This window comes from Wasmannia auropunctata, unplaced genomic scaffold (genome assembly GCF_000956235.1).
Source record: "Wasmannia auropunctata unplaced genomic scaffold, wasmannia.A_1.0 LD335514.1, whole genome shotgun sequence".
Taxonomy (NCBI): domain Eukaryota; kingdom Metazoa; phylum Arthropoda; class Insecta; order Hymenoptera; family Formicidae; genus Wasmannia; species Wasmannia auropunctata.
In genome coordinates this window covers 261,664-289,113 of record NW_012027376.1, presented here as the reverse complement: position 1 = coordinate 289,113, position 27,450 = coordinate 261,664, and the positions used below count along the sequence as shown (strand labels likewise).

At 40.3% G+C, this 27,450-nt stretch overlaps 3 protein-coding genes across 9 annotated transcripts; 2 read left to right on the top strand and 1 right to left on the bottom strand.

The window, feature by feature from the left end:
* Positions 1–823: 823 nt before the first annotated feature.
* LOC105456872 lies at positions 824–18,992 on the bottom strand. Of its 4 annotated transcripts, none has more exons than XM_011701220.1 (4): positions 18,448–18,992; positions 17,760–17,941; positions 1,328–1,912; positions 824–1,222 (listed from the first exon to the last, which is right to left on the bottom strand). In XM_011701220.1, exons 1-4 carry the CDS (start codon positions 18,697–18,699, stop codon positions 1,030–1,032), a joined length of 1,212 nt encoding a protein of 403 aa, XP_011699522.1. In that variant the 5' UTR covers positions 18,700–18,992; the 3' UTR covers positions 824–1,029. The 4 variants fall into 4 exon arrangements, with proteins under 4 accessions (XP_011699522.1, XP_011699523.1, XP_011699524.1 ...); XM_011701221.1 differs by having other exon boundaries at positions 1,328–1,900; XM_011701222.1 differs by having other exon boundaries at positions 17,760–17,923.
* Positions 5,110–16,460, top strand: LOC105456870 (carbohydrate sulfotransferase 11-like). Of its 4 annotated transcripts, none has more exons than XM_011701218.1 (7): positions 5,110–5,361; positions 9,706–9,878; positions 14,042–14,295; positions 14,631–14,871; positions 15,392–15,571; positions 15,758–15,915; positions 16,031–16,460. In XM_011701218.1, exons 1-7 carry the CDS (start codon positions 5,349–5,351, stop codon positions 16,116–16,118), a joined length of 1,107 nt encoding a protein of 368 aa, XP_011699520.1. In that variant the 5' UTR covers positions 5,110–5,348; the 3' UTR covers positions 16,119–16,460. The 4 variants fall into 4 exon arrangements, with proteins under 4 accessions (XP_011699520.1, XP_011699518.1, XP_011699521.1 ...); XM_011701216.1 differs by lacking the exon at positions 5,110–5,361 and adding an exon at positions 8,860–8,902; XM_011701219.1 differs by lacking the exon at positions 5,110–5,361 and adding an exon at positions 8,939–9,083.
* On the top strand, positions 18,972–27,450 carry LOC105456886 (tankyrase). Its single transcript, XM_011701246.1, is given in 14 exon segments — positions 18,972–18,981; positions 19,642–19,761; positions 19,764–19,787; positions 20,653–20,855; positions 20,953–21,278; positions 21,474–21,727; positions 21,835–22,168; positions 22,284–22,414; positions 22,492–22,720; positions 22,912–23,297; positions 23,518–23,943; positions 24,863–25,395; positions 25,488–25,837; positions 26,062–27,450. Coding segments are annotated over 14 exon segments (3,567 nt in total). The 3' UTR covers positions 26,303–27,450.

The window sequence follows — 27,450 nt, the reverse complement described above, 5'->3', positions numbered from 1 at the left end:
AAAAAAAAAAAAAAAGAAGATAGACTTGAATTCCTACCGATGATCCGCGCACTCCGATATTTCATTACGGGCCTCAACCTACGAAGAGTGCGAAGCGGCGATAGCCGACGTTTTAACAGAATTCTCACGTCTCGCCGCTGCTGTGCCCCTTTACATTCAGCCTTTAATCAACAGCAAAGAGGCGTTTATCGATTTTACAATGTAGGTATCTTAACACATAGGCGTGTACATACTATTGCGACGCGTAAATCAGTCGGGATATTATACGTAGGACGCGGTGCCGAAGACACATGGCGCGGGGACATGCGACAAAAGTGATACCTGTAACGAAACGACTGTATACGTGTGTGTTATCGAGAAGAGAAATTTGTCGTATGTACTCGTTGATGACGTTAAAATTGCACACACTGATCGTAGCGATGATATTTTTTATCGAAAGTGCTCAGCGAAGACTAATGACCCATCATATTGATTCACTCACTGACTCGCTCACTCACTCTGTCACTCCGGTCACTCACTATCTCACTCTCACTACAGTATATATGTTACGAATATGTGCTTTATATAGTTTAACAAAATAAATTATTTCAAAAATTTTGCAGTGTTTAACATTATTTCCAGTGCGAGTGCTCCTCTCAGCGTGTGCATGCAAAGATACGTACAGTACGATGATAAATATTTCATAATGAAAAAAGATTTGTGTATTATAGATTTATGTAAAATATCTTGAGAAAGTGAGACAATTGACTTGATAATTATACCAATTATAATATCAATTATTATAAAAGTTTCAATATTATAAATAGATTGAAAGACGAAGTAATGAAAACTTAATTTATTTAATACTGCTCTTTCTATTTCGTCGATTAGTTAGTTAGCTTTGTGCATAATATATTGCTGCATCAATTGTCAACAATATTTTACTTTTTTGATATATTTTTACACACGACATTATTATTGCAAATAATTATATTACATTACGTAACAATAAAAATATCTTTTGCAATCTTAAACAATGATAAATAAGTCTTAAGGAATAAGTAAGTCCGTTATCACTCTCGCTTCTTGTATCTCGCGAATGCTTTTCTTATCGCGAATCATCTCTAGCTCGCGCTTCAGAGCGTTCGCAGCCTCAATGCAATCATCAGACTCCTCCACAACGGATACATCCGGAAATTCGTCTTGCAGAAGATACAATATTATATTCAGCTGGTTGACAGATCTGCAATCGTTGATAATGTAAATCTATCCTCCAACATCGCACGTTTTATCGCGAATCGCAAATCCGAAGAAAGCGTATTTCTGCTCGTCGGCGAAATCCATTTACCTGGCAAAGATCCTGATATTCGTTTCGTCGGCATCGATCGATTGTACCTCGACCAAACAGTACGTCAGGGAGCCGTGTTCTTTCACCAAGAAAACGTTGTCGCAAACCTTCGTGAAGGTTATCGCGGTCAAAAAACGACAGAGTTTATTCAGACTCATTTGATCGTCTCGATCGTCTCGATCGTCCCACGAGAATTGAACATTAACGATCTTCTCTACGGTAGATGTGCTTTTCAGAGCTAGTATCCCGCTATGCCTGCTCTTGTCTAAGAGTCTCATACACGAACTATCGATCGTCTTGACGATGGAGAGCTGAATCGGCGGCAATGGGATTTGGAATTGTGTCTCATCGATCTCGTATGAGATTATACCCCAGCACTTGACGACAGGCACCTGATCGAATGTCGGTAGATCGAGCACCATTGTCGCCACAACGGCTCCGGGTTGGATCGAGCTGATCTTTTCCGAATGGAAAAAATGTTCCCTTTTCAACTTCCAGAACGTTGACTCGCCGGAAATCTCCTCGTCCGGCATGGGTAGCACGTACGGATAATATCTGGGGTTGAGCAGTGTGCTGCAAAGAAAACTTACGTAACCGCGTTCTGCGCTATTGACAATCCTGACGGTTCCTCTTTTTTAACACACAGTTTCCAGTTAGCCCACACGCATAATAAAATATTTTGTTGCTGCTTCTAAAGAATGTAAAGTTTATATAACGCGTAAATTACAATTGTAGCAAATATTTATTATTTGCACGGAATTTAGTTTTTAATGTCGCTCTAGTAATAAGATGTAATAATACAAATAAGAATTATAAGATTTAATCTGTTGAAAATTTGATGTTAATCTTGATAAGTGTCTACATGATTATATCTAAATTATCATCTTGTTACAGAACGTAAAACGCATAAAATAAAAATGACGACAAAAACAATTCATGTTAGAAAATAAATTTTTCGGTTTTAACTCTCTTGAAAATTTTTATCCTAAACTTAAATTATATATTTATGATAATAAGTTGTCTTTGCATCGTGATGTGATGTCATAATTTGTTGGGAGAAATCATGGGAAGGAGATATCTCGCGCTTTCTACGAGAAGTGCCAATATTGACGTTAAAGCCAGGAAAGTTGTGTCATCAATCAGATATTTCCGAAACCAAGCATTTAACAGTAAAAAAAAAAAAAGTCAATCGGCAAAAACTCTTAGATAAAATTCGTTGTAATGTGCCACATGATATAGATATTTGCCTCATTTTATGATGATAATGCATGACTTGTGCGACGGATACGTCCATGTAATCAGCAATGCGTGAAAATCTCGCATGTTACATAACATACGTGATGTATTCATAGTGCGTAGCATGAATGCAGATTGATGCCAGCTAATCGAAGCGGCAAACAGCTTGCATTTTAATTAATCACGTTTAAATATATCAATCCACGGCAATTATGCTGAGAAAAAATGAAAAGAAACGCGTTGTGTTCAAACACTGACAGATTTATTATCCGAACAGATTGAGATATCGATACGAAAATAATCAAAGACGGGGACTACCGCGGTCTTACAGAGAGAAAATAAACCATCTTAACTTCCGCCATTCAGACAGTTCTTAACTTAATTCAACTTAATCTCATTTCTTTATCCTCTCGATTTGCATTTCCTGCGGAATATATAGATTTAATCTTGATATTCCCTCTCAATCGACATTATTTCGTTAGAATAAAAATTACAGTTTATTATTATATAAAAAAAATCACGGACATACGCTTTTTTCCCCCAAAAAAAATCAGGTCATGCACAGATAAAGCAGTTGCCACGTTGGCGGATATGCACACGCGAATCGACCTTGAATGCTTACACCGACATTACCCATGCAAATCGACTCGCGAACAAAGATACTAATCGCGATGTTCCTGTAAAAGTATAATAACATGATATCAACGTAGAACATGGTAGAACAATTTTATTATGCAAATTATACTTTGTAGTTGATATAATTTGCAAAAATTTAGTTTTCTTCTTTTCCCTTTCTATAAAATTCAAATTGCATGCGATTTTTTCTTATACATTCCTCTCTCTTATACACCACATGTTTCGTTTTAATCACATATTTAAAGCGACTTGAAGCGCGAGAAACTGATAATTATAATTAATTAATTAGAAATTTCTTCAAATCAGATACAAATCTAAAAAGTAAACATCTATTGGCTAATTAATACGAGAATATAGGCGAGAAAGACGTTTCTCCGATTTCATTATTTTTCTTTGCAATCTCGTACGTTTCTCTAATCTACTTTACAGCCCGTTGCTCTCTAAATTGAGATATTGTATCGCGGCAGAAGTTTGGTCGAAGAAGTCTGCTGCCGACGTCTTGACGCAATCTGGTATAGCTATTTTCACCTCATCACCGCTGTTGAAGGAACCGCTAAAAATTTCTTCTAGCGAAAACCCAACCGGAAGTCAGTGGGTGAAGGAATTTCAAACGCCACAACAATTCAATAGCGATGATGAGGTGAAGACAGCCGTACAGGCCGAGACAGTAAAAGCAGACTTTCTTTATTAACAAATAAAAAGACCATCAACAATTCTTTCATTTATCGTTTTGATACTTATTTTCCGATATTTTCGCATTTTACTCTTCTCCTGTGTAATATTTCAATACGGACTGACATGCGAATAACGAAAAAACAAATGTTGGAAATAAAATTATAATTAAATGTAGAAAGCCGTTAGTAATAAAAGTGCAATTCATATTATTTCTTGTTCTAAAATTAAAAAAATAAAATTATAATTCAATGTAAATGTAGAATTGTTAGTGAAAATACATATAATCCATATTATATTTCTTATTATAAAATTAAGTACTGCAAACATCATTAAATTCCGAGAATGATCGGAAAACGTTAATTGAATTCGTGCAATCGCGATGCAATATTTCATGTCAACTTTTCGCAACGCAAGGTTGCAATATCGAACTGCAATTTGAAAATAGCGTCTGCAGTTGGCGATTGCACGGGCGCGCGGTCGATACGCGTCGCGAATCACGAAGTTATCATTAGTAATTAAGTTTCAATTTCAATTGATCGATCTCCGAGAAGGCGTTCACTTGCTCGCGATGCCTAGCAGGCCGCGGTGCGTTTGCGCGAGAAACGTCCAGCGGCAAATCGACCCGCGAAAAAAGCGACCAATGAACGGAAGCAGACAAGCCGCAGGTCTGGCTTCGGATATTTATACTCTGACACGAGATTTAATATTTATTTGTTCTCATATTCACCTAGCACTCGCTTGCATATGCATCTTTAATCTTGTTTTTAATTTTACTCTATTTTAGTATTGATATAATATTTAAACTATTTTTTATTTACAAGTAAGACGTCGCGAAAAACATATACATGTACAATATTCAATTTATAACCATAAAATATTCTATTAATGCTTCTTGTGTATTCGCTTCAACCATATATATGTCAAAAACTTGAAAATATTAATTTTAAACTAAAAAAGATTCAACTTTTTACTAAATTTGTTTTCTCAATTTGAAGTTAAGAGTAATTTCTAGATTAATTTTCTCAAATTTGCAAAGGGACGGCCCGCACGAGCGTGAAAATCGTTGCCGGACCGAGTACTTCACGTGCTCCGATTTCTCGACGGGAAGCGTCGCGCCTACGAGAGCACCCTGCGAAACTCGGCCCTGGTGGGGACGGGTTGGGTGGTAGCGTCGGAGACGCGAGCGTCGAGGCGCTCCATGGAACGAGGGCCGGTCGGTCGGCCTCAGTGATCTGCACGATGCCGCCGTGATCGTACGGCATCGTACTCTTTTCCTGGCGACACGCGGCACGCATCACACACGTGGCACCCACACACCGCGTCCGCGCGCGCTCCTGCCTCCTGCGGCGCGACACCACGTCCCCCGACGTCCCTCGCACCGACGCGTTGAGAAACCGACCCGGGGGAGAAACGACGCCCGCCGACGACACCCGCGCGCGACAACAAATGCGTCAGTGATCCCGCCGTTGGATATATGCCCGGAGAAGGTATACCTGCGGCGATGCACGCGACGATCGACCATCGGGGTTTCTCCCCGTGGTCGTGCGGTAACGCGGCCACCGCGCGCAAATCCCGGGATTAGAAAGGCCACCCGCTGACCCCGTGAACCCGTGACACGATACAGCTGTGTGCCGCGATAGCTTATACAGTTTTTTCCGCGAACGCGAGTCCGATCGGCATCCAGGAAGAGCGTTGTCTTCTCACGATAGCGTCGCAAGGATACAAAGATAAAGCTAACGTAACGTCGAATCGCGTGCACGATGTAATGTTAGACCGTATAGTGATAATTGTCACGACGACTCGTAACTGTTTTGCAACAGATCTAGGATTCTAACGTATTCGTGATACGGTATTGCGAGAGCCGCAGATTACCTTAATGTAACTGAAACCTCGTGTCACTTGATAGCAATCGCAATTAATCAAATTTTCTTCCATTATACATTACTGCCACAATACCGTAAACTACAGAATCACAAAAAGTTAAAGTATATCAAGAAGTTAAAGTATAGTTGGAATTTATCGTTAGTTAAAACTAGGCCTGAAGTTAACAACCTTAAACGGTTAATCGTTAAATAATTCAGCCGACTTGCTCCCTTTCGGTCTTTAGAAAGGGGTGGAAGTCAAATTGCATCCGACAATACGGGTTAATTAACTGCAAGTTAGACGTTCTCAGTGTTCTCACTATCTCTTTGTACAGGATAGGTCTGCCAACAAAGTTGCGAAGAAAGAAATGAGCTAATTGAGTCAATGTTAATTGCTATAACCGGCCCGTCTAAAGTAAGGTCAAAATTAATTGCCATTGGAAAGAATGAAATTTTATATCTGCCATTTGATTCCTTTAATATCTCTCTCGCGGCTTGTCCGTTGACGATTATGATGTGTCAAGGCTGATTCTAATAAACCGATCCTTGAAAGAGAACAATTGCAAAAGTTCCCGACGATTTCTATATAAAATGAGCGCGACCGTACATCCTTCTTTTATTATTCGATCTATTTCCAGTCAATTACCAAGTCACAACGTGACTAATACAATCTGATTATTTAGTCGATATTTTGTTAAGCCAACGCTTATACGCACATGAATCCGCTTCGTGCGCAAATATTGTCTCGACCTAACCTAATTTTACAAGCAATATCGTTTACATTAAATGAAGAGAAGATTGCTCTTTAATAATTTTAGTAATTTTACCCATCGCCATCTTGCAGCTTGACATTGACATTTATTACGATTTATTAAAAACTTTTAATCGGCCAGCTAAGTCTTTCTAGAAACAGCTTGCAGCAGCTTTTCCCGTTCTCGAGTCACTTATCTGTCATATTATCTTTTATTGACAAAATTTTAGTCATGATGATAATAGACTAATGCTTCAACCAACATTTGCCGCTGTCACATGCTTCAGCAATGAGTTCTTATCCCGCATACACAATGCAAATGTAATCGTGAATTACAAATCAACGGTTCCATTCACGTCGAGATCAAAGATCGTTCCCTTCGCTGTGAGAGCGAACCGTTTCCCCCGTCGTAGATCTCACGGAAAACATAAGTCACATGCACACGGAATCGCCTAGGCTTATGTAATCTAATGCTGAAATCCTGGCGCTAGTATGGATCCGTTTCGCATTGTGTCGCATGAAGATGGCCTGTATATTCATGAATAAGATAAATTCCGTATTATAATATATTCTGCATTATATTCATTTGCACTGACATTACGCAAGGGAGTTATCGTTCTGACTGATATAATTCTCAATTTCTCGTAATATTGTTAATGCGTTATTACGTTATTACGTATAGTGCATCTTATCGCACATGGAATTATTCGTTTAAAAAAAGGAAACATTTATCCGACTGTTTAGTTGACTTGAATAAATTTTTCCATGACAACGAAGCAGGAAAAGCACATTTTACTGATTGCATCGAGTCTATATAGCGAAGACTAGAGTTACGTAAAGATTATGTGATTGCAAACGAATGACACAATAGATTATCTGAAACGGTATGAAACGGAAAAAAGTCATTTTTGCGTTAAAGATCGACCGACTGATATCGGTAGTAATGATATTGCAACATTGGACGCAGTAAACGAGTCTATTATACATTCCATAGAAATAGGAAATAGTGAAACAATTACACTCAAGATATCTCACTAACTAAACAAGATTGTAACTATAATTATTTTCGTACTATATTATCAATGTATATGTATCGATAGCGATTCTTTTTAAACTCGGCAAAAAAGCAACATCTACAATTCATCGTATACTTTATTATATCTGTAGCGCTGATAAATGCTGATACTATGAACTTATTGCTGAAACACGCTTACTTCATGAAGCCTGGAATTTGATATCGTGTACGTACTTTTGACGCAACACTTCCGCAAAAAAAGTTCGCATACGCCCTACTAAATCCTCCTCGCAACTGTGCAATTTTTCTTTTCGGCTCTTTTTACCTGCCCAGCGCAACGCGAGCAATATATCAACGCGAAACTTGTTTCGAGAAAAGCGAGATTTATGTAGCCTATACACTCCGCGCTTTATTCAATAATTACACATCTCTCATTTTCCATCTGCGATTATCCTTCTAACGAGAAACATTGTCTCATAAAGTACCAGCAATAATTACATGGAATTGCGAAGTAGAATACTATGACGCATCGAGAACCGGTTTTATTTATTGACAAGTTCTTATTTGTTAGATCTTTTCCTCATTGCTTCAGATAGTTCTTGATACGTTTTTATTGCGTATGAAACTCGAGCTTCCTCCTCACGAACAATGACTAATTCGATCGTTCTTACATATCACAATATTATGACGCTTCGTTATAACGGTCGGCATAACCAAACGGAATGGAATACAATGACGAATACCGACGAATATCTGCATGGCCATTAGACGTTCCAGCCAGACGCATGAGACGCATTGCACGATTATGCCAACGTCGTGAAAGTCAAACTGCGAGCGGAATCATTCACGCCGTCGCGTCGTTACCGCGCTGACATACTGACCGTGAGAATTTCTGCAGCGCGCGAATGCCTTATCGCGTGGATGCGGTCACATTTCCGCGGCTCCACTGGCTGCTCTGGCGCGCGAGTACTCGCGATCTCGATACACGGACGGGCGCATACCGGCACCGGGAAATGCGAAACTGATTACCCATTCCATCGGACTGGCGCGCGCCTTCTTCTCACGTCGTCTGTAACATTCCGCGAATAAACACGGCGCTCTTATGTTTCCTACAATCCTCTTCGCCGATCTAATTATTGTAGTCTGCGTCATCAACTTGAGTATTCTTGAGCCGTCCCGATATACGTCTTTATATACAAACTATTCTCGATATGCTATACAAAATTAAAAAGATTAAAAAAAAATTAAAGATTAAAAACTATAGAAAATATTTATATATTTAAAAGAAAATCCGGCCTTTTTTAAATCGAATAATGTAAAGTTTTTTAATCGAAAATATTGCAAAGTTTGTGTTTAATTAAAATGTGTCAATATGCGGAATAAATATCCACTCGTCACAGGTGCGTCATTGTCGTTTTTCCCAAACACCGTGGGCGTTAGGACGAAATGCACGTCAATGTAACGAGAATTGTTTACGAGAATTCTAAAAGAGGTTTATAACTGATTGAGCTGTGTCGAATCGACCGTGTCGAACGTCGAATTGAACGTCAGGACACATCGCGCGAGGACGTAATAATATAGGTATTTGTCAACGTCGCTACGCTTCCTTGCCGAAGCGGAACGCGCCTATACCGAGGAGCAAAAATAAAATCCATTTTAGGGATAGATAGCGGTGTAGGAACCAATACGGTCCCCAGCCAATTTCCCGCGCTAGTCCATACACCTATTATAGCCCTAAATCGACCTCATTTATGCTCCCCAGTGTACACAATGTCTACAAAACAAACCGCACGAGCCATAATTCTATCTTGCCGTGAAGTAAATATTATTTACACTATCGACTTTGAAAACAATTGTTACCCGCTAAAGCAAGCAACGATACGTGCGTAGTCATCAGATGCGAGAGCTACAAATCGCGGAGTGATGAACGCTGAATAATTTCCATGATCGGAGCATAATACCCGAGCTGATGTGTGCAACAGCCTAACGCGTTTACGCTCGCATTCACGGAACAGCCCGTTTATCACCTAATCTCGAGCGTCCTCGTTAACGAGATTCGAAGTATCGGTGTCGCGAGCGATCGACAGACAATGCAATTAACGTAATGGCCCGCGGAGACGCGCGACTCGGTGATTAATTACAGCGAATTCGTTACGCAGGAAGCGCCGTAGATATATGGTAACCGCTCTAAACGTATTTGCAGTCCGATATGAGTACAGACGGAAACACGTTCTCCGGGAGAAGATGACACCACGTCGGCGCGTCTTGGCAGGAATTCGCCGTGCTATTTTTGCCGCTGGTGTCCTGGCGCTCATCATCCTGGTACTGTCGGGCCAGGATGGCACCAACACCCTGCAGCACGGGAATTCGCTGGAGGTGAGTTACAGAGAGTTTTTTTACCGAGAGGTTTTATCACTCGATAATTACGCGAATGTTTAACGTCCTAGAAATCTGCGCCCCATATGTTTCGGATAACATTCGAATAATTCGAGTATTAATATATATTAATTAATATATATAATATAATAATTTATGGAACTCGAATTAAAGCCAAACTATATATTATCGTGGATCGTTTAACATTAGCATGTTTCATTCAATAACTTCAATAGCATTCTCCATATAAAGTTTCAACAAAAAGTACTCAAGCATATCGAACTCGCGCCAATTTTCAATGTTATACAACAAAAAATTGCAATGCTCTGACTGTACAATATCAATTTTAATTCTCCCCGTAATTGCGCGCGCCGGATTCCATTTTTAAGCCGTCATTCAACCAAATATTTACCTCTATTAAACGCGCTGGAAAAGTGTTATTTCAAAAAGGCATGCTTTACATTGCCAACATAACAGAAATTCGTGTAAAAAAAAAAAGTTGATTTTGAGGGAACGCAGAGTTCTGTGCCGGTTTCCTCGATTCCAGGGAGACCGAAAACGTTTGCCTTACGTAAAGCGCAACGACCATAGATTGGCACATTTCCAGGCGCAATGCGGTACATGGATCAGTGCCCGCCTGATATGGCCCATTTAAATGTCCGAAAAAAGAGTTAAAGTTACTCCTGAACACAATCATATCGCGATTGTCGGGAACGCATCTATATACCCATTAAATCTCTCGACATGAGATTTATCAGACAATTATATAAATATATACATGTACGTTTCAATATAGGAACATTATGATCGATCTAAATGTGTCACCGCAACGTAAGCTCTTCAATATCAAATAAATTTCGATTATTTTCAAAGAAAATACATCGCTAATAAGAAAACTTTATAAAAAGTTATTTAACAGAAAAATTTATCGATGTGAAATATAAAAATTCCAAACAAAATTTGAAATGTAACGTTACAAAAATTTTCTATAATCGTATAATCTGAAAATGATTTTCGTTCAACACCATAAAACTTTTGTAAATAATCGGCCTGATTTTCTTCAGTGAACATTTTTTTTATTCATACGAAAATTAAGGCAAATGGGAATTGGAGTTATTGGTACGCAATTTTTGATTTATACAAAATCTACTTTATTCTCACGTAAAAGTAATAAAAAGTTTCCTTTTTAAACATCCTTAATGACATTTGATAAACTCTCGCTCTTTTTTAAAAAAAAGAACGTTTGATTTTTACGTGAGAATGAAGTAGATTTTGTATAAATCAGAAATTACGTACCAATATCTGCAATTCTCATTTGGCTTGCTTACTTATCGTATTTTTAATTCTGAGAATCTTGTTAGAATTTTATTATTTTTTTTATTAACAAAACGTAACGACAAATAGATCATAAGACGAAAGGAGAAACATATATAAGATCGGAAGAAAGCATTATATTTCACAGGATCAACGAGATTATCCGCTTTAGATAATGTATAATGCCGAAAAGGTTTCTACGTGTCGGGGCATTCGCATGATAAGTTGCGGTCATCACACACGCGTATAACACTCCATATTTTTGCTATGAAGTGCTCAAGCGCATAAGCCGGAAAGTCAAGCGTTGGAAAAAATTAATACTGACAGAATCGCGAGGTAGAAATTTGTGTTGCAACGCATACAATTTTTTTTTTATAGAAACAACGTATAATTGTCTTTATTAACAAAGTTATTCTCTCACGAAATAAAAATTGAATCAGAACGTATAGCGTAACGTTTCACAGTCAGAGATGCAAAAACCAAAACGCGGATTGAAGTTAATCAGAAATGAAACAGTAACGGAAATGGAAAGCCAACGGTAATTAAAAGCGAAAATAATAATTCGGACGCCATCTAAATAATAAAGATGTTTTTATCCGAGAGACATTAATTACTTATTACACCTTAATGTGCCGAGCGAAAATGTAAATAAAACAGGCAAAAACAGTTACAAATAACGGAGGGAAAAAATTGCAGCCGCGTAGCGGTTGTTACACAATACCGAAATAAAGGGGACGTGTTGCGGAGGAAGACTCTCGAGTAAATCCGCAACGCCGCTATTTCCCCCTTACAACAAAGTACTTGAGCCGCGACAAGTGATTGCACTTTGAAAAGCTGCCTAACCGGAAATTTGTCCTATCGCTAAACAACATTGGCACCTGTTTCAACGTAAATAATGCATGAAAAATACCGGGAAGAAAAATAACGGCGATCCGCCGCGGTGCGGCGGCGGCCCTATAACACCTCGCAGAAAGGTGGCAGGCTGCACGTGCATGCACGATGCGCCAGTGCATAAACGTGCGCGATGCGCCACCACCCTCCGTGGCCCACATTCGTCGCCGCACAAGGCGCGTTCCACATCGAAATCAATAAGCGGAAGCCGGTAGTTCTGCATTCGGTCTTGCCAGCTCGCCGCACTACAATGCGATATCGATGCCGAACCACTACGCCGGGGAATCGAGGGAAGAAATCAGTTTTTAACGGTTTCCCTTCCCTCTCCGCGCCCGGGTCTCGCTCGCCCTGCGGAGTTTCCGCACGATCGCAATCAGTTTGTAGCAATCTAAATTACTAATCCTCGGAAACCCGACGGGGCTGACGCAAGATATTTGATTTTGTAATTGACTGAATTTTGTAACTGAAAGATTTCTATCCCCCTTGCGAGCGGTAGAACCGTGTCTCGGCAGAAATTTCAATGTAAATATGAATGAGCGACGTGCGAAATAAAGCACTGATAAGGATGACGTAAATCAAACGATATATATATACACCGTTCCGGAGCATCTTGGAAACCAATTTCTCGAAAGTACTGATGATTCATGAAATCGTACAAATTTACCATCTTATTTGCGACACGGATTCTCTGAATGTGTCTCTTAATATAGTACGCAAAATTGCCTCTTGCAGCCCGTCGGCACACATAAATTTGTCACTTGTAAATGTATATTATGTTTACCTACAAACATGTAAACTAACACACTTGCATTAATTAAATATAAATATCAGAAAATCTACTTTAATTAAATATTTTCCTCGAGAAAGAGAAATTAAATATAAAGAGCGCTTAATTATGTTGAAAGCGACGCGAGAGACGCGTTAAAAAAGAAAGATGCGCTCATAAGTGGCATGATCTCCAATTTAAATGCAAATCACGTTCGTGCACTCGTCGAGCATTTCAGCGGCAATGCGGCGCGTATATACTCGGTAAACGCATAGACACGTGTTTAAATTCTAATTGCAGGAATTAGGGAATTGGATTAACCTTACGAGTCGCGAAGAAGGTCAATATACGTGCAGGTCGCAGCGGTGGTCTTGCACGGCAGTCGCGTCGCGATTCGCGTATACATGGACTCTTCGGGCTCAATCGATGATCCGCGGCTCTCTAAACTTTTCGCATGTGCGCGATTCCAGGCGGGATTCAAGCCATAGTTATCGCTCATTATCGCGTGATCACCTGTATTCTCATTACCGCATAATTATCTGCGTCGTAATCGAGCGCTGTTCTATACATCGGATGGCGAGAGGATCATATTCATTCGTAATTCTATTCGACGCGTTACCATGTCAAACAAATCTTTTTTTTTTTTTTTTCCTTTCAATTTCCATTGAGCGGATAATGTAATAACCTTGTACCTACGCGTAAACGAGGTTACTCGCTGTAAATGATAATAGAATAATAGCCGGCGGAGTAATAATAATTAAATTGTCACGTAAAAAGCGTTGTATTACTGTGAAAGCATTACAAAGATTACGCGAAACAATCGAGCGCCATACTCGTCGACCCTTACTCGTTTCTTACATGATACGTCATATATCATAACGTTAGTGCCTCGCGTCAGGGTCCAATTCATAATTCAGTATAGCACCAGGCTCATTTTATAGTTCATCGCAGTAGTCTCTAATACATTAACCGCCCACTAACTATTAATTTAGGTCAAGTTAACGGTAAATGACAGTAGTAACATTTCTTGACACTCCTATAATTCTAATTAATGGCGCGATAACGAGGTGACATCGTTAAACGGAGCAGTAGAGCCAGCGTTGCTACGTAATATAGGATATCGATTACGTCCTTTCGCATCAGTCTAATTGTAAGTCTCGCAAATTGAGGAGCTTTATACGTATTTCGGCAGGACGCGAACCTGACGCCGGAGGAGAAAATATTGGAGCAGATTACGACGGCGGAAACCGAACAACGTCTAACGGCCAGGCGAAAATTCCTGGCGGAAAAATGCACCGAGGAGGGGCTCGATCGTCCTGGCAACGACTCACTTCACAGGCCGAACGCCTGGGAATTTCTTGTAAATAGAGAATACCATCTTATATGGTGCAACGTTTTCAAAGCGGCGTCTACGTCGTGGATGTATAACTTTAATTTACTTGCGGGGTAAGTCGTTTAATGTAACTAAAGTTTCCCGGCGAAAACGATGAAAACGAACACGACGGGGATAAAAGTATACCGCGTAATTCATTTATCGCTGCAAATTGCAAATTGCGAGATACGATCGTAAAAAGATAATTAATTAAAAATAAATACTTAATTATTTTTTAATTATCCCCGAACTCGTGTAAAGAGTTCTCTGTTTCTTCTGCTCTTATCGTCAATTCGCTAAAGCATTAACCGAGTTATTGAACGACGGGGCTGGTTGTATAATTGCTAATAACGAACGATATGATTAATCACGGATGAATAATCGTTATTGCGCTTAATCGACTTTGCAGATACAGCCCGCAATTTCTGAAAGCCTCCAAAGCAGTGCCAGTCTCGCTGGCCAGACAGAGGTATCCCAGGCACAGCGCGGAAGAGCTAGCTAAATATCTAAACGACAGCATCAGTTTTTTGATAGTGCGGCATCCTTTCGAAAGATTGCTCAGCGCCTATCGAGACAAATTGGAGCACAGTCTGCCGCACACGTTTCACAGCAACCTCGGTGCACATATAGTGTGGCATTACAGGGCAAGGGTAATGTCTTCCGACGATTTTTACAAACGATAAAAATAAAAATATAGAAAGACGCGGATTAAATTAAAAAAAAAAATACGCGTGTGTGAAGTTAGCACCCAACACTAAAATTCTATAGTTCTGATTACAGTTTTCACTTCATTTTTGAAGAGACGAAGAGTTCCCTATAGTTTATAACAAGCCACTCAGAAGTATTTGATCATGAATTTTGATAAGAAGTTAGCACCCCAAAATTTTAATTTTAATTAAAAATTGTTAGTAAGCAGAACTCTTGTTATAAACTATACAGGAATTCTCGTCTCTTCAAAATTAAGCGGGAACTTTAATCAGAACTATGGAATTTTATTGTTGAGGTGCTAACTTCACACACAAAAAATACTTAGAATTTATTGAAAAATTTGGAATCAACTCTTCTTAATATTCAATATTGTGCAAATTCACGTTCATATTGATAAATTTGATTGATAAAATCACTAATGTCGAGCAAAGGATTTTAAGATAGAACTTTGGTAAAATATAGGATTCGAAGACGAATACAAGACAAGGGCCGAGATACCCGCTCTTCGAGGAATTCGTGCGATGGCTGTTATGCCAGTGGAGGGCGGGTAACGATCTCGACATGCATTGGACACCAGTTGTGAACTTCTGCACACCCTGCCAAGTACGATTCGACGTGATAGCTAAATTCGAGACGCTGCATGTAAGTAAATTTAGACGTCGGCTTCCTTGACTATCATAAGAGCTAACGAGCAATTTTTGAATTGTGTTTATATTATTAAATATCTAATTTGTAAAAATTAAACGAGATTGATTGTGTTTTTTGCTGAATCGAGAGAATGTGTCTTTGGCTGAATTCTCTTAAAACTATATCTCTTTCTTGTTAAAGGACGATCAAGACTATCTTATAAAGCAAGCTCATGTGGGACACATCATCAAACCCGAATGGAAAAATCCTACTAAGGGCGTCCAAACGAAAGATGTCATAAAAAATTATTTTACGCAATTATCCAAGACGCAGATCGAGGAGCTCTACGAGATGTTCAGGTAATGTTTGCAGAAACGTGGAATTTACATACGTCGCGTATGATATAAGACGCGAAAGTGTATGAATAATTACTTACAGCACTGTAAAATATAAAATTATTTTTATGATTCGCAGGTACGACTTCGTACTGTTCGATTACTCGCCAGATGAATATTTAGCATTTGGTAGAGACGAAATCACCACATTAACGTGCAAAAAATGAATCTCGGCATTTCGATGAGGTGAAATAGAAGATGAGGCATATACGACACACAACGAAATCGTAGATAGCGCTTAAATGAATTTGGAGAAGTAGGAAGTATGGCCGGTATTCATAGTCGACTATTATTTCAAAATCTACTAATGTCTTAAGATGCTAATACAGCTCTGTGATTGGCTTATAACATCTTAAGACTGTACTTAAAATGGTATTATCTAAAATATTATAAAAATCGACTATGTTACTCGATATATGCACAGTCGTTGACAGATCGGTTGCGACACTTTTTTTCTATAGGTTTCAAAACGCACTAATATTTTGCAAATGCGAACCACGATTGGTGTTATACTGTCTCTAGACTAAAGATAGTACATCGTGGTTCGCATTTGCAAAATATTAGTTACCTATAAAATATATATTATGTAATATATATTAAAAACCTATAAAAAAAGTTGCAACCGATCTGTCCACGACTGTACACAGTGCTCGATGCATTTCTTATACGGGACTATAAAAAGGAATGGAGGGATACACGTTCTGGTTTTATAATTTACATATAAACTGTGTTGTCACATATTGAACATTTTGATAGTGCGTTAAAGTTTATCGAATTGTTATACTGAAGTATAATCGAAGATAGAACACAATGAAACTTTGCGAACATGCAATTTGAACGTATATAGTTGTGCTTGCGTACTTACTTAAATTGTTAAAATAAACTAAAATTTATACAAATTTATAGCTTGGAGAAAGCATCATCGGTATTTGATCATTCAAAATTTTCAACTTTCTCAATTATCTTCCGTTTTAATAACGATTTAGATTGAGTTAGAATTCTGCTAATAAATAAAAGTTGCTGAAGCCTTTAAAATAGAAATGTGCAATAAGATCGACTTAAGAAAAGGCTAGATTGAAAGAATTTTAGTACGTGACACACGCGTGATTTGAACAGAATTTGTGATAGCCTCAGTTTTGCAGTAAAGCAATAAGAGTATCTAATTATGCCACCGGGAGTTGTCCTGACAACTGCACAATAATCTTTGTAAGCATAAACGTAGTACCCACTATAACGATGGTAATAGTACTGCCTCAAGGAAACATGGTGCAAAAAATATTAAGGGAAACTAACTTATCACATCACTTTAAGATGCAAACATTTTTGTAGAGAGTTGCGTTATTCCGAGGAATAATAAAACCGAGTATATACATATATATATTTCCGAGCAACGATACTGAATCAGCAGTATATTTGCGTTTTCGCTACAGTAGAAATTTCGATTGATATATAATTGGACATTTAAAGTTTTGTGTCCCAAGTGAAATATTTGTCTGCGTGATCGCCAAATCACTCAAATTGATTGAATTCGAATGACGTAAAAGTGTCTCGAATAAACGTTACGAATTTCTATACTCGTAAAATAAAACACATTGTTGAATAAACAAACATTTGTACGACATTCTATGTGTACAATCTTTATCGATCCCTCCTACATTTTTCTGCAGCTATACATATATAAATATACATTCCATTATTTATTATATATTGTCCCATATTTATTCTAGTTCGATATCTTTCCTACTTCTCTCTTCGCTTTCATTATATGGCCAGATTAGACCAAATGTGACAACTAACAAAAAACTCACCAGCAGGATCTGTTGTGCAATTCTGCTCCAATAATCCATTTATCCTGAAGAACACATTGCCACTGCGAGGTCAGCTCTAAAATTTTCTCTGTGCAATTATTCCTTTTACGTTGCTGCTTTTTTAAATCAGATGTGCATACAGGTACTCCATCGGCAGTGTACATCTGTATATATAAAATAAACTGTAATATTATAATTAGATATTCCATATCGCCAGTTAACACAAACAATTAATTGTGATACTAATATACATTGAATGCAGTAAAATTAATCCTCTAATGCTCTCGCAGAAATAAAGACAAAAAAAAATTTGAGGATTTAATAACATAAATATAAAATTAGTCTCTTATTCTTTTATTTGAAGAAAGACGTACAAAACAGGAGAATTACTATTTGTTTTTTTTATAAGGACTTAAATTATTTCTCACAAAGATTAAGCTTTTCATTTTCAATTCAATCGGCGGGACTAAAAAAAATCAAAAGAATATTTATCATAGAAATTTATGGACATTCCGAAAATGTAACAGTTTGCCGATATTGTAACAATGCATCAAAAATCAGGGATGGCAGCTTTGCTGCTGAAAGACTGCTGCATTAAAGCGTAATGTCGAGACCAGCTCGAGAGCACAAAGGGTTAAAATTAAAAAAGCGTAAATGTCAATTATCGAATATAACATCGCTCGATCACCTCGCTATCCGAATCCGAGTTCGCGTCCTTCCCGTGAAGCGCGTGCCGTTCCAGAGCGTTCAAAATGCGCGCATTGGTCGCCTTCGTCTCGGCGATCTCGTTCGTCGCGACGTCGATCCTACCCTCGACGTTGGCGAGCAGCTTCAGCAGGTGCTCCTCGACGGGGTTCACCGGCGCGATCCGCGCCGGCGACGGCGTATCCTCGTCGCTGATAGCGAACATATCCTCGTCGCCGGACTCCATGGTCTCCATTGTCCCCTGCGAGTTCCCGTTCGCGTCCTCGAATGCCTCGCGTACCGGATATCTCCGGACGACGCCGAATCGGAGCAACGCGACGCGTAACAATTCCGCGCGTAACAATCGCGCGACAACTTTCCCGAGTAGCGCGTTTGGCGAAAATGACGAAAGCGCACCTGTGACCCGATCATCGACACTCGTATGCACTCGAGCGGACTGGCGGGCTCGTCGTTGCGAAAATTTCAAACTAACAACAAGAAGAGATCAGTGACAGGACTGCGGGCAGGATGGCCAACGGTATCGTCACGTAGCGCCAACGTTAACAGGACAAAATTATACTCAATGTCTCAATACCGACGATGGGAAAGCGAACCTGAGAAGAGTTTATCGGTCGGCAACGTCGACGCTCTGCAGCCGTCATCTGGCTCCACCTGACAATCGCGACGAGGCCTTTGCTTACGGTCGCGAATGGTCGCGAATCAGCTATATAGCTCCGGAGTGCTCCGACACCTCTCGTCGGCAGGCTGTGGTGGTGGTTACGTCGCGGAAACGCGGAACGTCGCTGCGGGCCGGGGGCCAATAGCAGCTTCCCTAGCAACCCATCCGTTCGCGGCCCGCCCGCCCGCCCGCCCGCGCCCGCGTGTCTATCCGTCGGTCGGTCCCCGTCTACCGTCTATCCTTTCGCCCCGTCCGTCCGTGGCTCCGTTCGTGGCGTGCGTTACAGACAGCCGGACGTCCGCTTGGCGTGGTGAAAGAGAGAGAAAATGTGCCTGCCCGTCCGTCGCAACTGCGTCGCGGTGCCTGTCGTCTTCGGACGGCGCGACAGCGTGAAAATGGCGGTGTGAAGAGAGATGGCAGGACGCAGATCGACGCTGTCGAATGCGGCGGACTCGCTGCCGGGATCGGGCGGCGGCGGCGGCGGCAGCGGCAGCGGCGGTGGCGGCGGCGGCGGTGGAGGCTGCGGCGGCGGCGATCCGCTGCGTGAACTCTTCGAGGCCTGCAAGACCGGCGATCTCGCCAAGGTGAAGGCGTTGGTCAACCCGAAGACGGTCAACGCCCGCGACACTGCCGGACGCAAGTCACCCCCCTGCACTTCGCAGCTGGTGAGTCGGGTTCGGGTGATCCGCGAGATCCAGGGGTGGGGGGACCTGGTGTCTCCGCTCCACCTCATCCTTGATCGCACCTTCCTCTCGGTTTGCTTCGGAGTCCTCGCGAAACACGTGTACGCTGGCCGAGGGAGGTTAATGAGCTCAGCGAGTTACGTTCAGCTGATCGCGGCTTGTCAAAGTGGAGAGCTGTCAAGCTGTAATCGTGTGCGACGACTTCCCCGTTGTCGACACATGATTGTCGTTGGGAGACGCGCGCTTGGGAGAATCTTGGATGAATGTGTCTGTGTAGAAATTTTTTTAGCGAGAATAGAAGAGAGTAAAGAAGTAAATTTTAGATAGGTTATTGGAGAGAATTCTTTTCTCCAGATTTTCGACGAGTAAGAACTCCATTTACGAACAGTGAACACCAATATATTTATTTCCTTTCTCAAGTTAGCATTTTGTATTACAATACTTTTCGGATTATTGTAAATGTATAGCTGTTGAGAAATAAAGTTTGCAAACTTGATATATAATTATATTCAATAAGTAATTCAAATCTTAACAAAAATGATTGCATTAATGCTCCATATAGTTTAAATCAACATGTTTGTATAGCAAAAAAATATATCCTTAGGAACTCTCATAACTTTTTAAAAGTAGGAATCTACATGTCATTAGAATTTAATAAAACTGACAGGTGTGATTATGTATGCAAGATGATTGCTCATAAATATGCATGAATCATTTTTCATTATTCTCATCACTATGTATTCTCTTTACTAGTTTTTTTTTTGTATATGCAATTATGTGTATCTTTAGAGGCTATTATAAAGATATTAAATGTGTATTAGATAACATTCAAATACATTTCTCACAGGATATGGTAGAAAGGACGTTGTAGAATTCCTTCTGTCTGCCGGCGCGTCGATCCAAGCGCGCGACGACGGTGGTCTACATCCACTACACAACGCATGTTCCTTTGGGCACTGCGACGTTGTGAGATTACTGTTGGAGGCAGGAGCGAGTCCGAATACGAGAGACAATTGGAACTTCACGCCTCTGCACGAGGCGGCGATCAAGGTGCTTATTTTGTGGCACTTACATGACTTTCATCAATAACTAAGGGCTGAAGATGGAAATGGTGTCTAACTTTTTCATCTTCATTTGTACTCGACAGGGTAAAATAGACGTATGTATTACTCTGCTACAGCACGGAGCAGATGTAAACATTAGGAATACAGAAGGAAAGACTGCGTTAGAAGTAGCGGATATCTCTACAAAACCGGTACTAACGGGAGAGTATAGGAAAGATGAGCTCTTAGAGGCGGCTAGATCGGGAAATGAGGAACGATTGTTGCAGTTGCTAAATCCTCTTAATGTCAATTGTCACGCCAGTGACGGAAGAAGATCTACGCCTTTACATTTGGCGGCTGGATACAATAGATCCAGGGTTGTACAGATTCTTCTTCAGAATGGCGCAGATGTGCATGCCAAGGATAAGGGGTTAGTGTATGCAAGCATCTAGCTTATAAATTAATATATATATCTAATGTAATAAGAAAGTAAAGGAGATCGCGCTTCTTTAGTCTATTCAAATTTCTTCATTATATAGTATTTGATTTTTATTTCCATTTTTAGTGTGACTCTTGTCATTTAAGCAATCGAGATCCATTGAAATCCTAATCGACTTATTTACAGAGGTCTCGTGCCACTTCATAACGCTTGTTCGTACGGCCACTTTGAGGTAACCGAGGCGCTTCTGAAGCACGGTGCCGCCGTTAATGCCAGTGACCTCTGGACATTCACTCCGTTGCACGAGGCCGCGAGTAAGTCCAGAGCGGAGGTCTGTTCCTTGCTGTTGAGCGAAGGCGCGGACCCGACGCAATTAAACTGCCATAGTAAGAGCGCCATCGACGTGGCACCGACCCTCGAATTGCAAGAAAGACTAGCGTGTAAGCGTTCCGAGCGGATCTATCGTACCTTCCTCTCATTCGATTCGTAGATATTTAATTGTCATACATACTTCACTCAATCGATGTCCGATGTGCTCACCTTACAGATGAATACAAGGGTCACTGTCTATTGGACGCCTGCAGGCAGGCAGATCTTGCTAAGCTTAAAAAGTATCTGTCGCAAGAGATCGTTAACTTCAAGCATCCCTACACCGGCGACACACCGATGCATTGCGCAGTGGCGTCACCGTACCCGAAGCGGAAGCAAGTTATCGAGGCCTTGATACGAAAGAACGCTGCCATGAACGAGAAGAATAAAGACTTCCTCACGCCGCTTCACGTGGCGACCGATCATTCGCATTACGACGCGATGGACATACTGCTGCGGCATAATGCGAAGGTCAACGCGCTCGACGGCTTGGGGCAGACCGCGCTGCACAGGTATCTTTGTTCTGGAAAGCCACTCGTCTCGATCTCGCCGTCGCGGGAAAGAAAAATGAGCGAGCTAGTTTTGACAGTTTGTTCATAATACGTCAATTAATTATTTCCTTACTAGGTGCGCTAGAGAGGATAACGTACAAGCTTGCAGAATACTCTTGTCGTACAACATCGACCCTTCGATAGTGTCCCTTCAGGGATACACCGCGGCACAAATTTCCGCCGAGAACGTATTGAAAATATTGCAAGGTGAGGCGCACTCGATCTGATTTCGCAATTTATTTCTTTGGGGGAACATTTTTCTCTTCATGTTTCATTACGCGTAGATCCGCCGAATGGGACCGACGATGTGGAGGCCCAGCTCTTGGAGGCGAGCAAGTCGGGCGATCTTTCTGCGGTAGAGAGAATCTTGCAGGCCAATCCACATGCTGTGAATTGCCGCGATTTGGACGGAAGGCACTCGACCCCGCTGCATTTTGCAGCGGGTTTCAATAGAGTGCCGGTTGTAGAGTACCTATTAGCACACGGCGCAGATGTGCATGCCAAAGACAAAGGGTAATTAATTCAATATTAATGCGACGGAACACGAGAACAGAATCTAAATTATTCGTTGATTTAATTATTAATATTTACATAGTATTAGTTGTTTTTTTTTTTTTTAAGATATTCTATAGTTCAGTATTCATTTTTATGCGCAATTTAAAATACTTTAAATAATTTTGAATATTATATTTATTTTTATACAGTGGATTGGTTCCTCTCCACAACGCTTGCTCTTACGGCCACTACGAGGTTACGGAATTACTAGTGAAACACGGGGCGTCCGTGAATGTTGCCGATCTATGGAAATTCACGCCGCTCCATGAAGCCGCCGCCAAGGGCAAATATGAGATAGTCCGATTACTGCTGAGACACGGGGCGGATGCCACCAAAAAGAACAGAGACGGCGCGACGCCATTGGACTTGGTGAGAGACGGTGATCAGGATGTGGCGGATCTCCTGCGTGGAAATAGCGCACTTTTGGACGCGGCGAAGAAGGGCAATTTGGCCAGAGTTCAGAGACTGGTCACGCAAGACAACATTAATTGCCGGGACGCACAAGGGCGCAATAGTACTCCGTTACATTTAGCCGGTAATGCATCACTTCTGAATACGCATAAGAATCAATAATCTCACCTTTCTATTTTTAAAGATTTAAATAGCTTCCTTATATTCTCTCTTTTTTTTTTCGTTTTGTTTTGCCATAGATTTGTAAAATGTGTTACGCTGTGATTTTAATTCAAGCTTTTAGAAATCAAAATAGAGAGATTTTGTACATTCACATCACAGACTTTGTTCTTTTCTTAACGCAGCGGGCTACAATAACCTGGAAGTGGCTGAATTCTTGCTCGAACGTGGAGCCGACGTAAACGCGCAAGATAAAGGCGGCCTTATCCCTCTGCATAACGCGTCGAGTTACGGTCACTTGGACATCGCGGCCTTGCTCATTAAATACAACACTGTGGTAAATGCGACCGACAAGTGGGGATTCACGCCGCTTCATGAGGCCGCGCAGAAGGGTCGGACGCAGCTGTGCGCCCTTCTGCTCGCTCACGGCGCCGATCCTTTTTTGAAAAATCAGGAAGGACAGACGCCGGTGGATTTGGCCAGCGCGGACGACGTGAGATGTTTACTGCAAGATGCTATGGCTTCGCAGCAAATCGTTCCATCCGTGCCGTCGGGCAACATGAGCAGCGCCGGCAATACTATTAACAGTAGACCACCTAGTATCGTATCCGGTAAGAATTGTTTCCAATTAAAGTAAACGTACCAGTGACTGAACATGTATCTATATCGGTACACAAAAAACTATTTTTAAGTGCTTTTTTCATAATATTATAATATTAACTGTAATCTTTAAATATTTTTACAATTAAATTTTGATATTATAATAGAAAAAGCATTTGAGATTAATAAATTTTGTACGTACGTGTTCAGATATAGATACATGTTCGGTCACTGGTACATTTACCTTACAAACATTTTGAAACTTTCTGTCTAATTTAATTAAAATATAAACAGAGTTGGGAAAGTTACTTTGTAAAAGTAACTAGTTACAGTTTTTGTCTCTCGAAAAGTAACTAGTTACCATTACAAGTTACCGATTTTGAAAAGTAACATGTTACAGTTACAGTTACTCAAAAAGTAACGAATCGTTACTTTTCAGTTACTTTTAATAAAACAGCATTAGCATTATTTAAAAAAAAAGGATTGGTTTACATTTACATATTATATAATTTTATTTAAAAAAGAAAAGTAATGCGCGTATTTAAATATGAGCATTTAAATATTTCGCATAATTACAATCAACATTACGATTAGGTGATTGAGCAAAAATGTTGCATAATTTTGATCCATGAAAGTGACGATTTGACATATATAAAGTAACTGTAAAAATAACTATTAAATTAGTTACTAGTTACTTAAAAAATCTAACTAAGTTAAGTTACACATGGAAAGAAAGTAGAGTAACGAAATTAAGTTACAGTTATTGAAAAAAAGTAACTGTAACTTCGTTACAAGAAATGAGTTACTTCCCAACCCTGAATATAGACTACAGATTTAAAACACATGAAAATATATATATGGACTGCAGATATGAACACAGATGACATACAATATTAATACACTTATTATTATTCTCTTTCTTTTTTCTAGTTCCTGTTACACCGCCGCCGCCCCTCACTCAAGAAACAGTTATTATGCCATCTGGCGCAGCCATGACTCTATGCGTGCCACTGGCTCGCCCGACGTCGTGCCTGAGTCCAATGCCATCGAGCGAGCCGTGCTCCGAGAAAGAGTCCAAAGATTTATGTAAAGAACACAACGGTACCATCACGACCGTCGCTGGTTTCCTGCAGAGCCTCGGTTTGGAGCATCTGCTCGAGCTGTTCGAACGCGAGCAAATCACTTTGGACATATTGGCGGAAATGGGTCACGAGGATTTGAAGCAAGTCGGAGTGTCGGCTTACGGCTATAGACACAAGTTAATCAAAGGCATGGATAAGCTGCTGAATACAGCGGCGGGCTCGCTCTGGCAGCCCTCCATTAATCCGGGGACGTTATTAGTAGACTTATTAGCGGAAGACAAAGAATTTTTAGCTGTCGAAGAGGAGATGCAAAGTACCATTAGGCAACATAGGGATAACGGTCATTCTGGTGGTATCTTCTCTCGATACAATATAGTTAGAGTACGTAATATTTAACATTTATCAGAAGTAACACATAAAACTCGGTATTTACTTTTATCGACAGTTTTGAAAATTGAAAATGTTTTATGCAGATACAAAAGGTTCAGAATCGCAAGTTGTGGGAGCGCTATGCTCACAGAAGGCAAGAAGTAGCCGAAGAAGTCGGTGCTGCCGCACCCGCTTCTCCTAGTACCGGACCAAGGGGCACTCCGAGTTCGACGGTGTCACAGGCGAACGAGAGAATGTTGTTCCACGGCAGTCCGTTTATCAATGCCATTGTTCAGAAGGGCTTCGACGAGCGGCACGCGTACATCGGCGGAATGTTCGGCGCCGGCATATATTTCGCGGAGCACAGCAGCAAGAGCAATCAATACGTGTACGGTATATGCGGCGGTACCGGATGCCCCGCGCATAAAGACCGAAGCTGTTACATTTGCCACAGGTAGGCGGAAGGAAATTAAATATTCATAAGAAGTAAAGACTTTCTCCAAGACGTTTCTAAAAGATTAAAAATTTATCGATAGCTTTCACCATTAATATATACATTAAATTTATCGATCGCGCTTCTCTATTCCCTTTTTATTCCCCTTTCTTCATTTCTAAAAGTATTAACTTATTCTCTGCTATTTTCAAAACATTTCTGTTTACAATTTTTTTTTTTTTTAGACACTTACTGCTCTGTAGAGTTACGCTCGGCAAGTCGTTTCTACAATTTTCGGCAATGAAAATGGCACATGCCCCGCCCGGTCATCATAGCGTAATGGGCAGGCCGTCGCAGGGCGGTCTGGTGTTCCCCGAATACGTTGTCTACAGGGGCGAGCAGGCATATCCGGAGTATCTCATCACGTACCAAATCGCGAGGCCACAGCAGGAAAGCGGCGGCAGCGACGGCGTTGAGGAACGGTGATCGGAAGAGCCGGGCCCCGCGGCGCGATTACGCAGCCTCTGCTGCTGTCAGAGGCCGAGGGCATGCGGCGCATTGTCGCGGACATAGAAATTGAAAACTGTTTCGAGATTCGTCTAGATAACATCAGTTCTTCCATTTTTAACTGACTAAAAGAGAATTTGCGAAAGTAACGGTGTGTATGTGTGCGTGTCATGTGTGATCGAAATATGCAGAATATTTTATTCCAAAATAATATCCAGTCTTACTGAAAAGGAAAATGACCATTGTAATAGCTTATTTCTAGCATTTAAATCCGATATTCGAGAGCAATCTAATTCCGTCAGATGATGGAAAGAGATGTATATTAATTGTGATGTATATATTAATACAAAAAACAGTGTGCGTCTCTTACATCAAATTTGATATGTCGACTAGAGCGTGTTGCTAGGATTAGTCAGTATTAAAGGAAGTTACAATTAACGCTCGTATACATTTGTATACGTATGAAAAAGATTAATACATGCTTCAATTTGAAAAGAGGTAAAGGCGAAAGCAAATTTCGATCTTGAAAGTTATACAAAATCATCGAAGGAAGGATGTAATTTACTCACCGTCTCTCACGAACATATAGTAGTAGCTTGTATAAATTAAATTTATCTATTTCATATGTACATTATAGGTAAAGTCTGCAATGTGATGAAATATATATATTTATATGTACAAACGTAAATGTTTTTTTTTTCTAATACGGAATAATATATTTTACAATTATTATATTTTTCTACATTATGAATGATTTTATGGTTGCATCTTGATAACCGTAACTCTGCTGAGAGAAGTACATTTGTATTATACGCATTACTTTTCATGTGGTACACGAAGTTTTTTTTTTATTTAATTATTGATGCAAATAAAGATCTTTTGCATTTCGGACTTTACTTGCAATGTGTATAAGCTTGTAACTTCGGTATTACAATATGTAAATAATTTAATTACCTACTCCCTTATAGTTCGTAAACATAATCAATGGGGTTCCTATAATTCGATAGCTTTCAAACACTGTATAGTCTTTTTTTACCAAGATGATATAATAGCTATTTTATTAATGTCTATCTGTTTTCGGGAAAGGAAGATATTCGGGAGATGTTGACGAATCGCTAGTGAAAAAA

Bases quoted from the DNA above. Each gene is read 5' to 3' on its own strand.
- LOC105456870 (XM_011701216.1), top strand. From the start codon at position 8,875: ATGCGGAATAAATATCCACTCGTCACAG. The intron at 9,879-14,041 runs GTGAGTTACAGA...GTATTTCGGCAG, and splicing joins AGCACGGGAATTCGCTGGAG to GACGCGAACCTGACGCCGGA. The intron at 14,296-14,630 runs GTAAGTCGTTTA...TCGACTTTGCAG, and splicing joins AACTTTAATTTACTTGCGGG to ATACAGCCCGCAATTTCTGA.
- LOC105456872 (XM_011701220.1), bottom strand. From the start codon at position 18,699: ATGGAGACCATGGAGTCCGGCGACGAGGATATGTTCGCTATCAGCGAC. The intron at 17,942-18,447 runs GTGATCGAGCGA...ATAATATTACAG, and splicing joins ACTCGGATTCGGATAGCGAG to TTTATTTTATATATACAGAT. The intron at 1,913-17,759 runs GTGAGTTTTTTG...CGGTTACGTAAG, and splicing joins TTGCACAACAGATCCTGCTG to TTTTCTTTGCAGCACACTGC.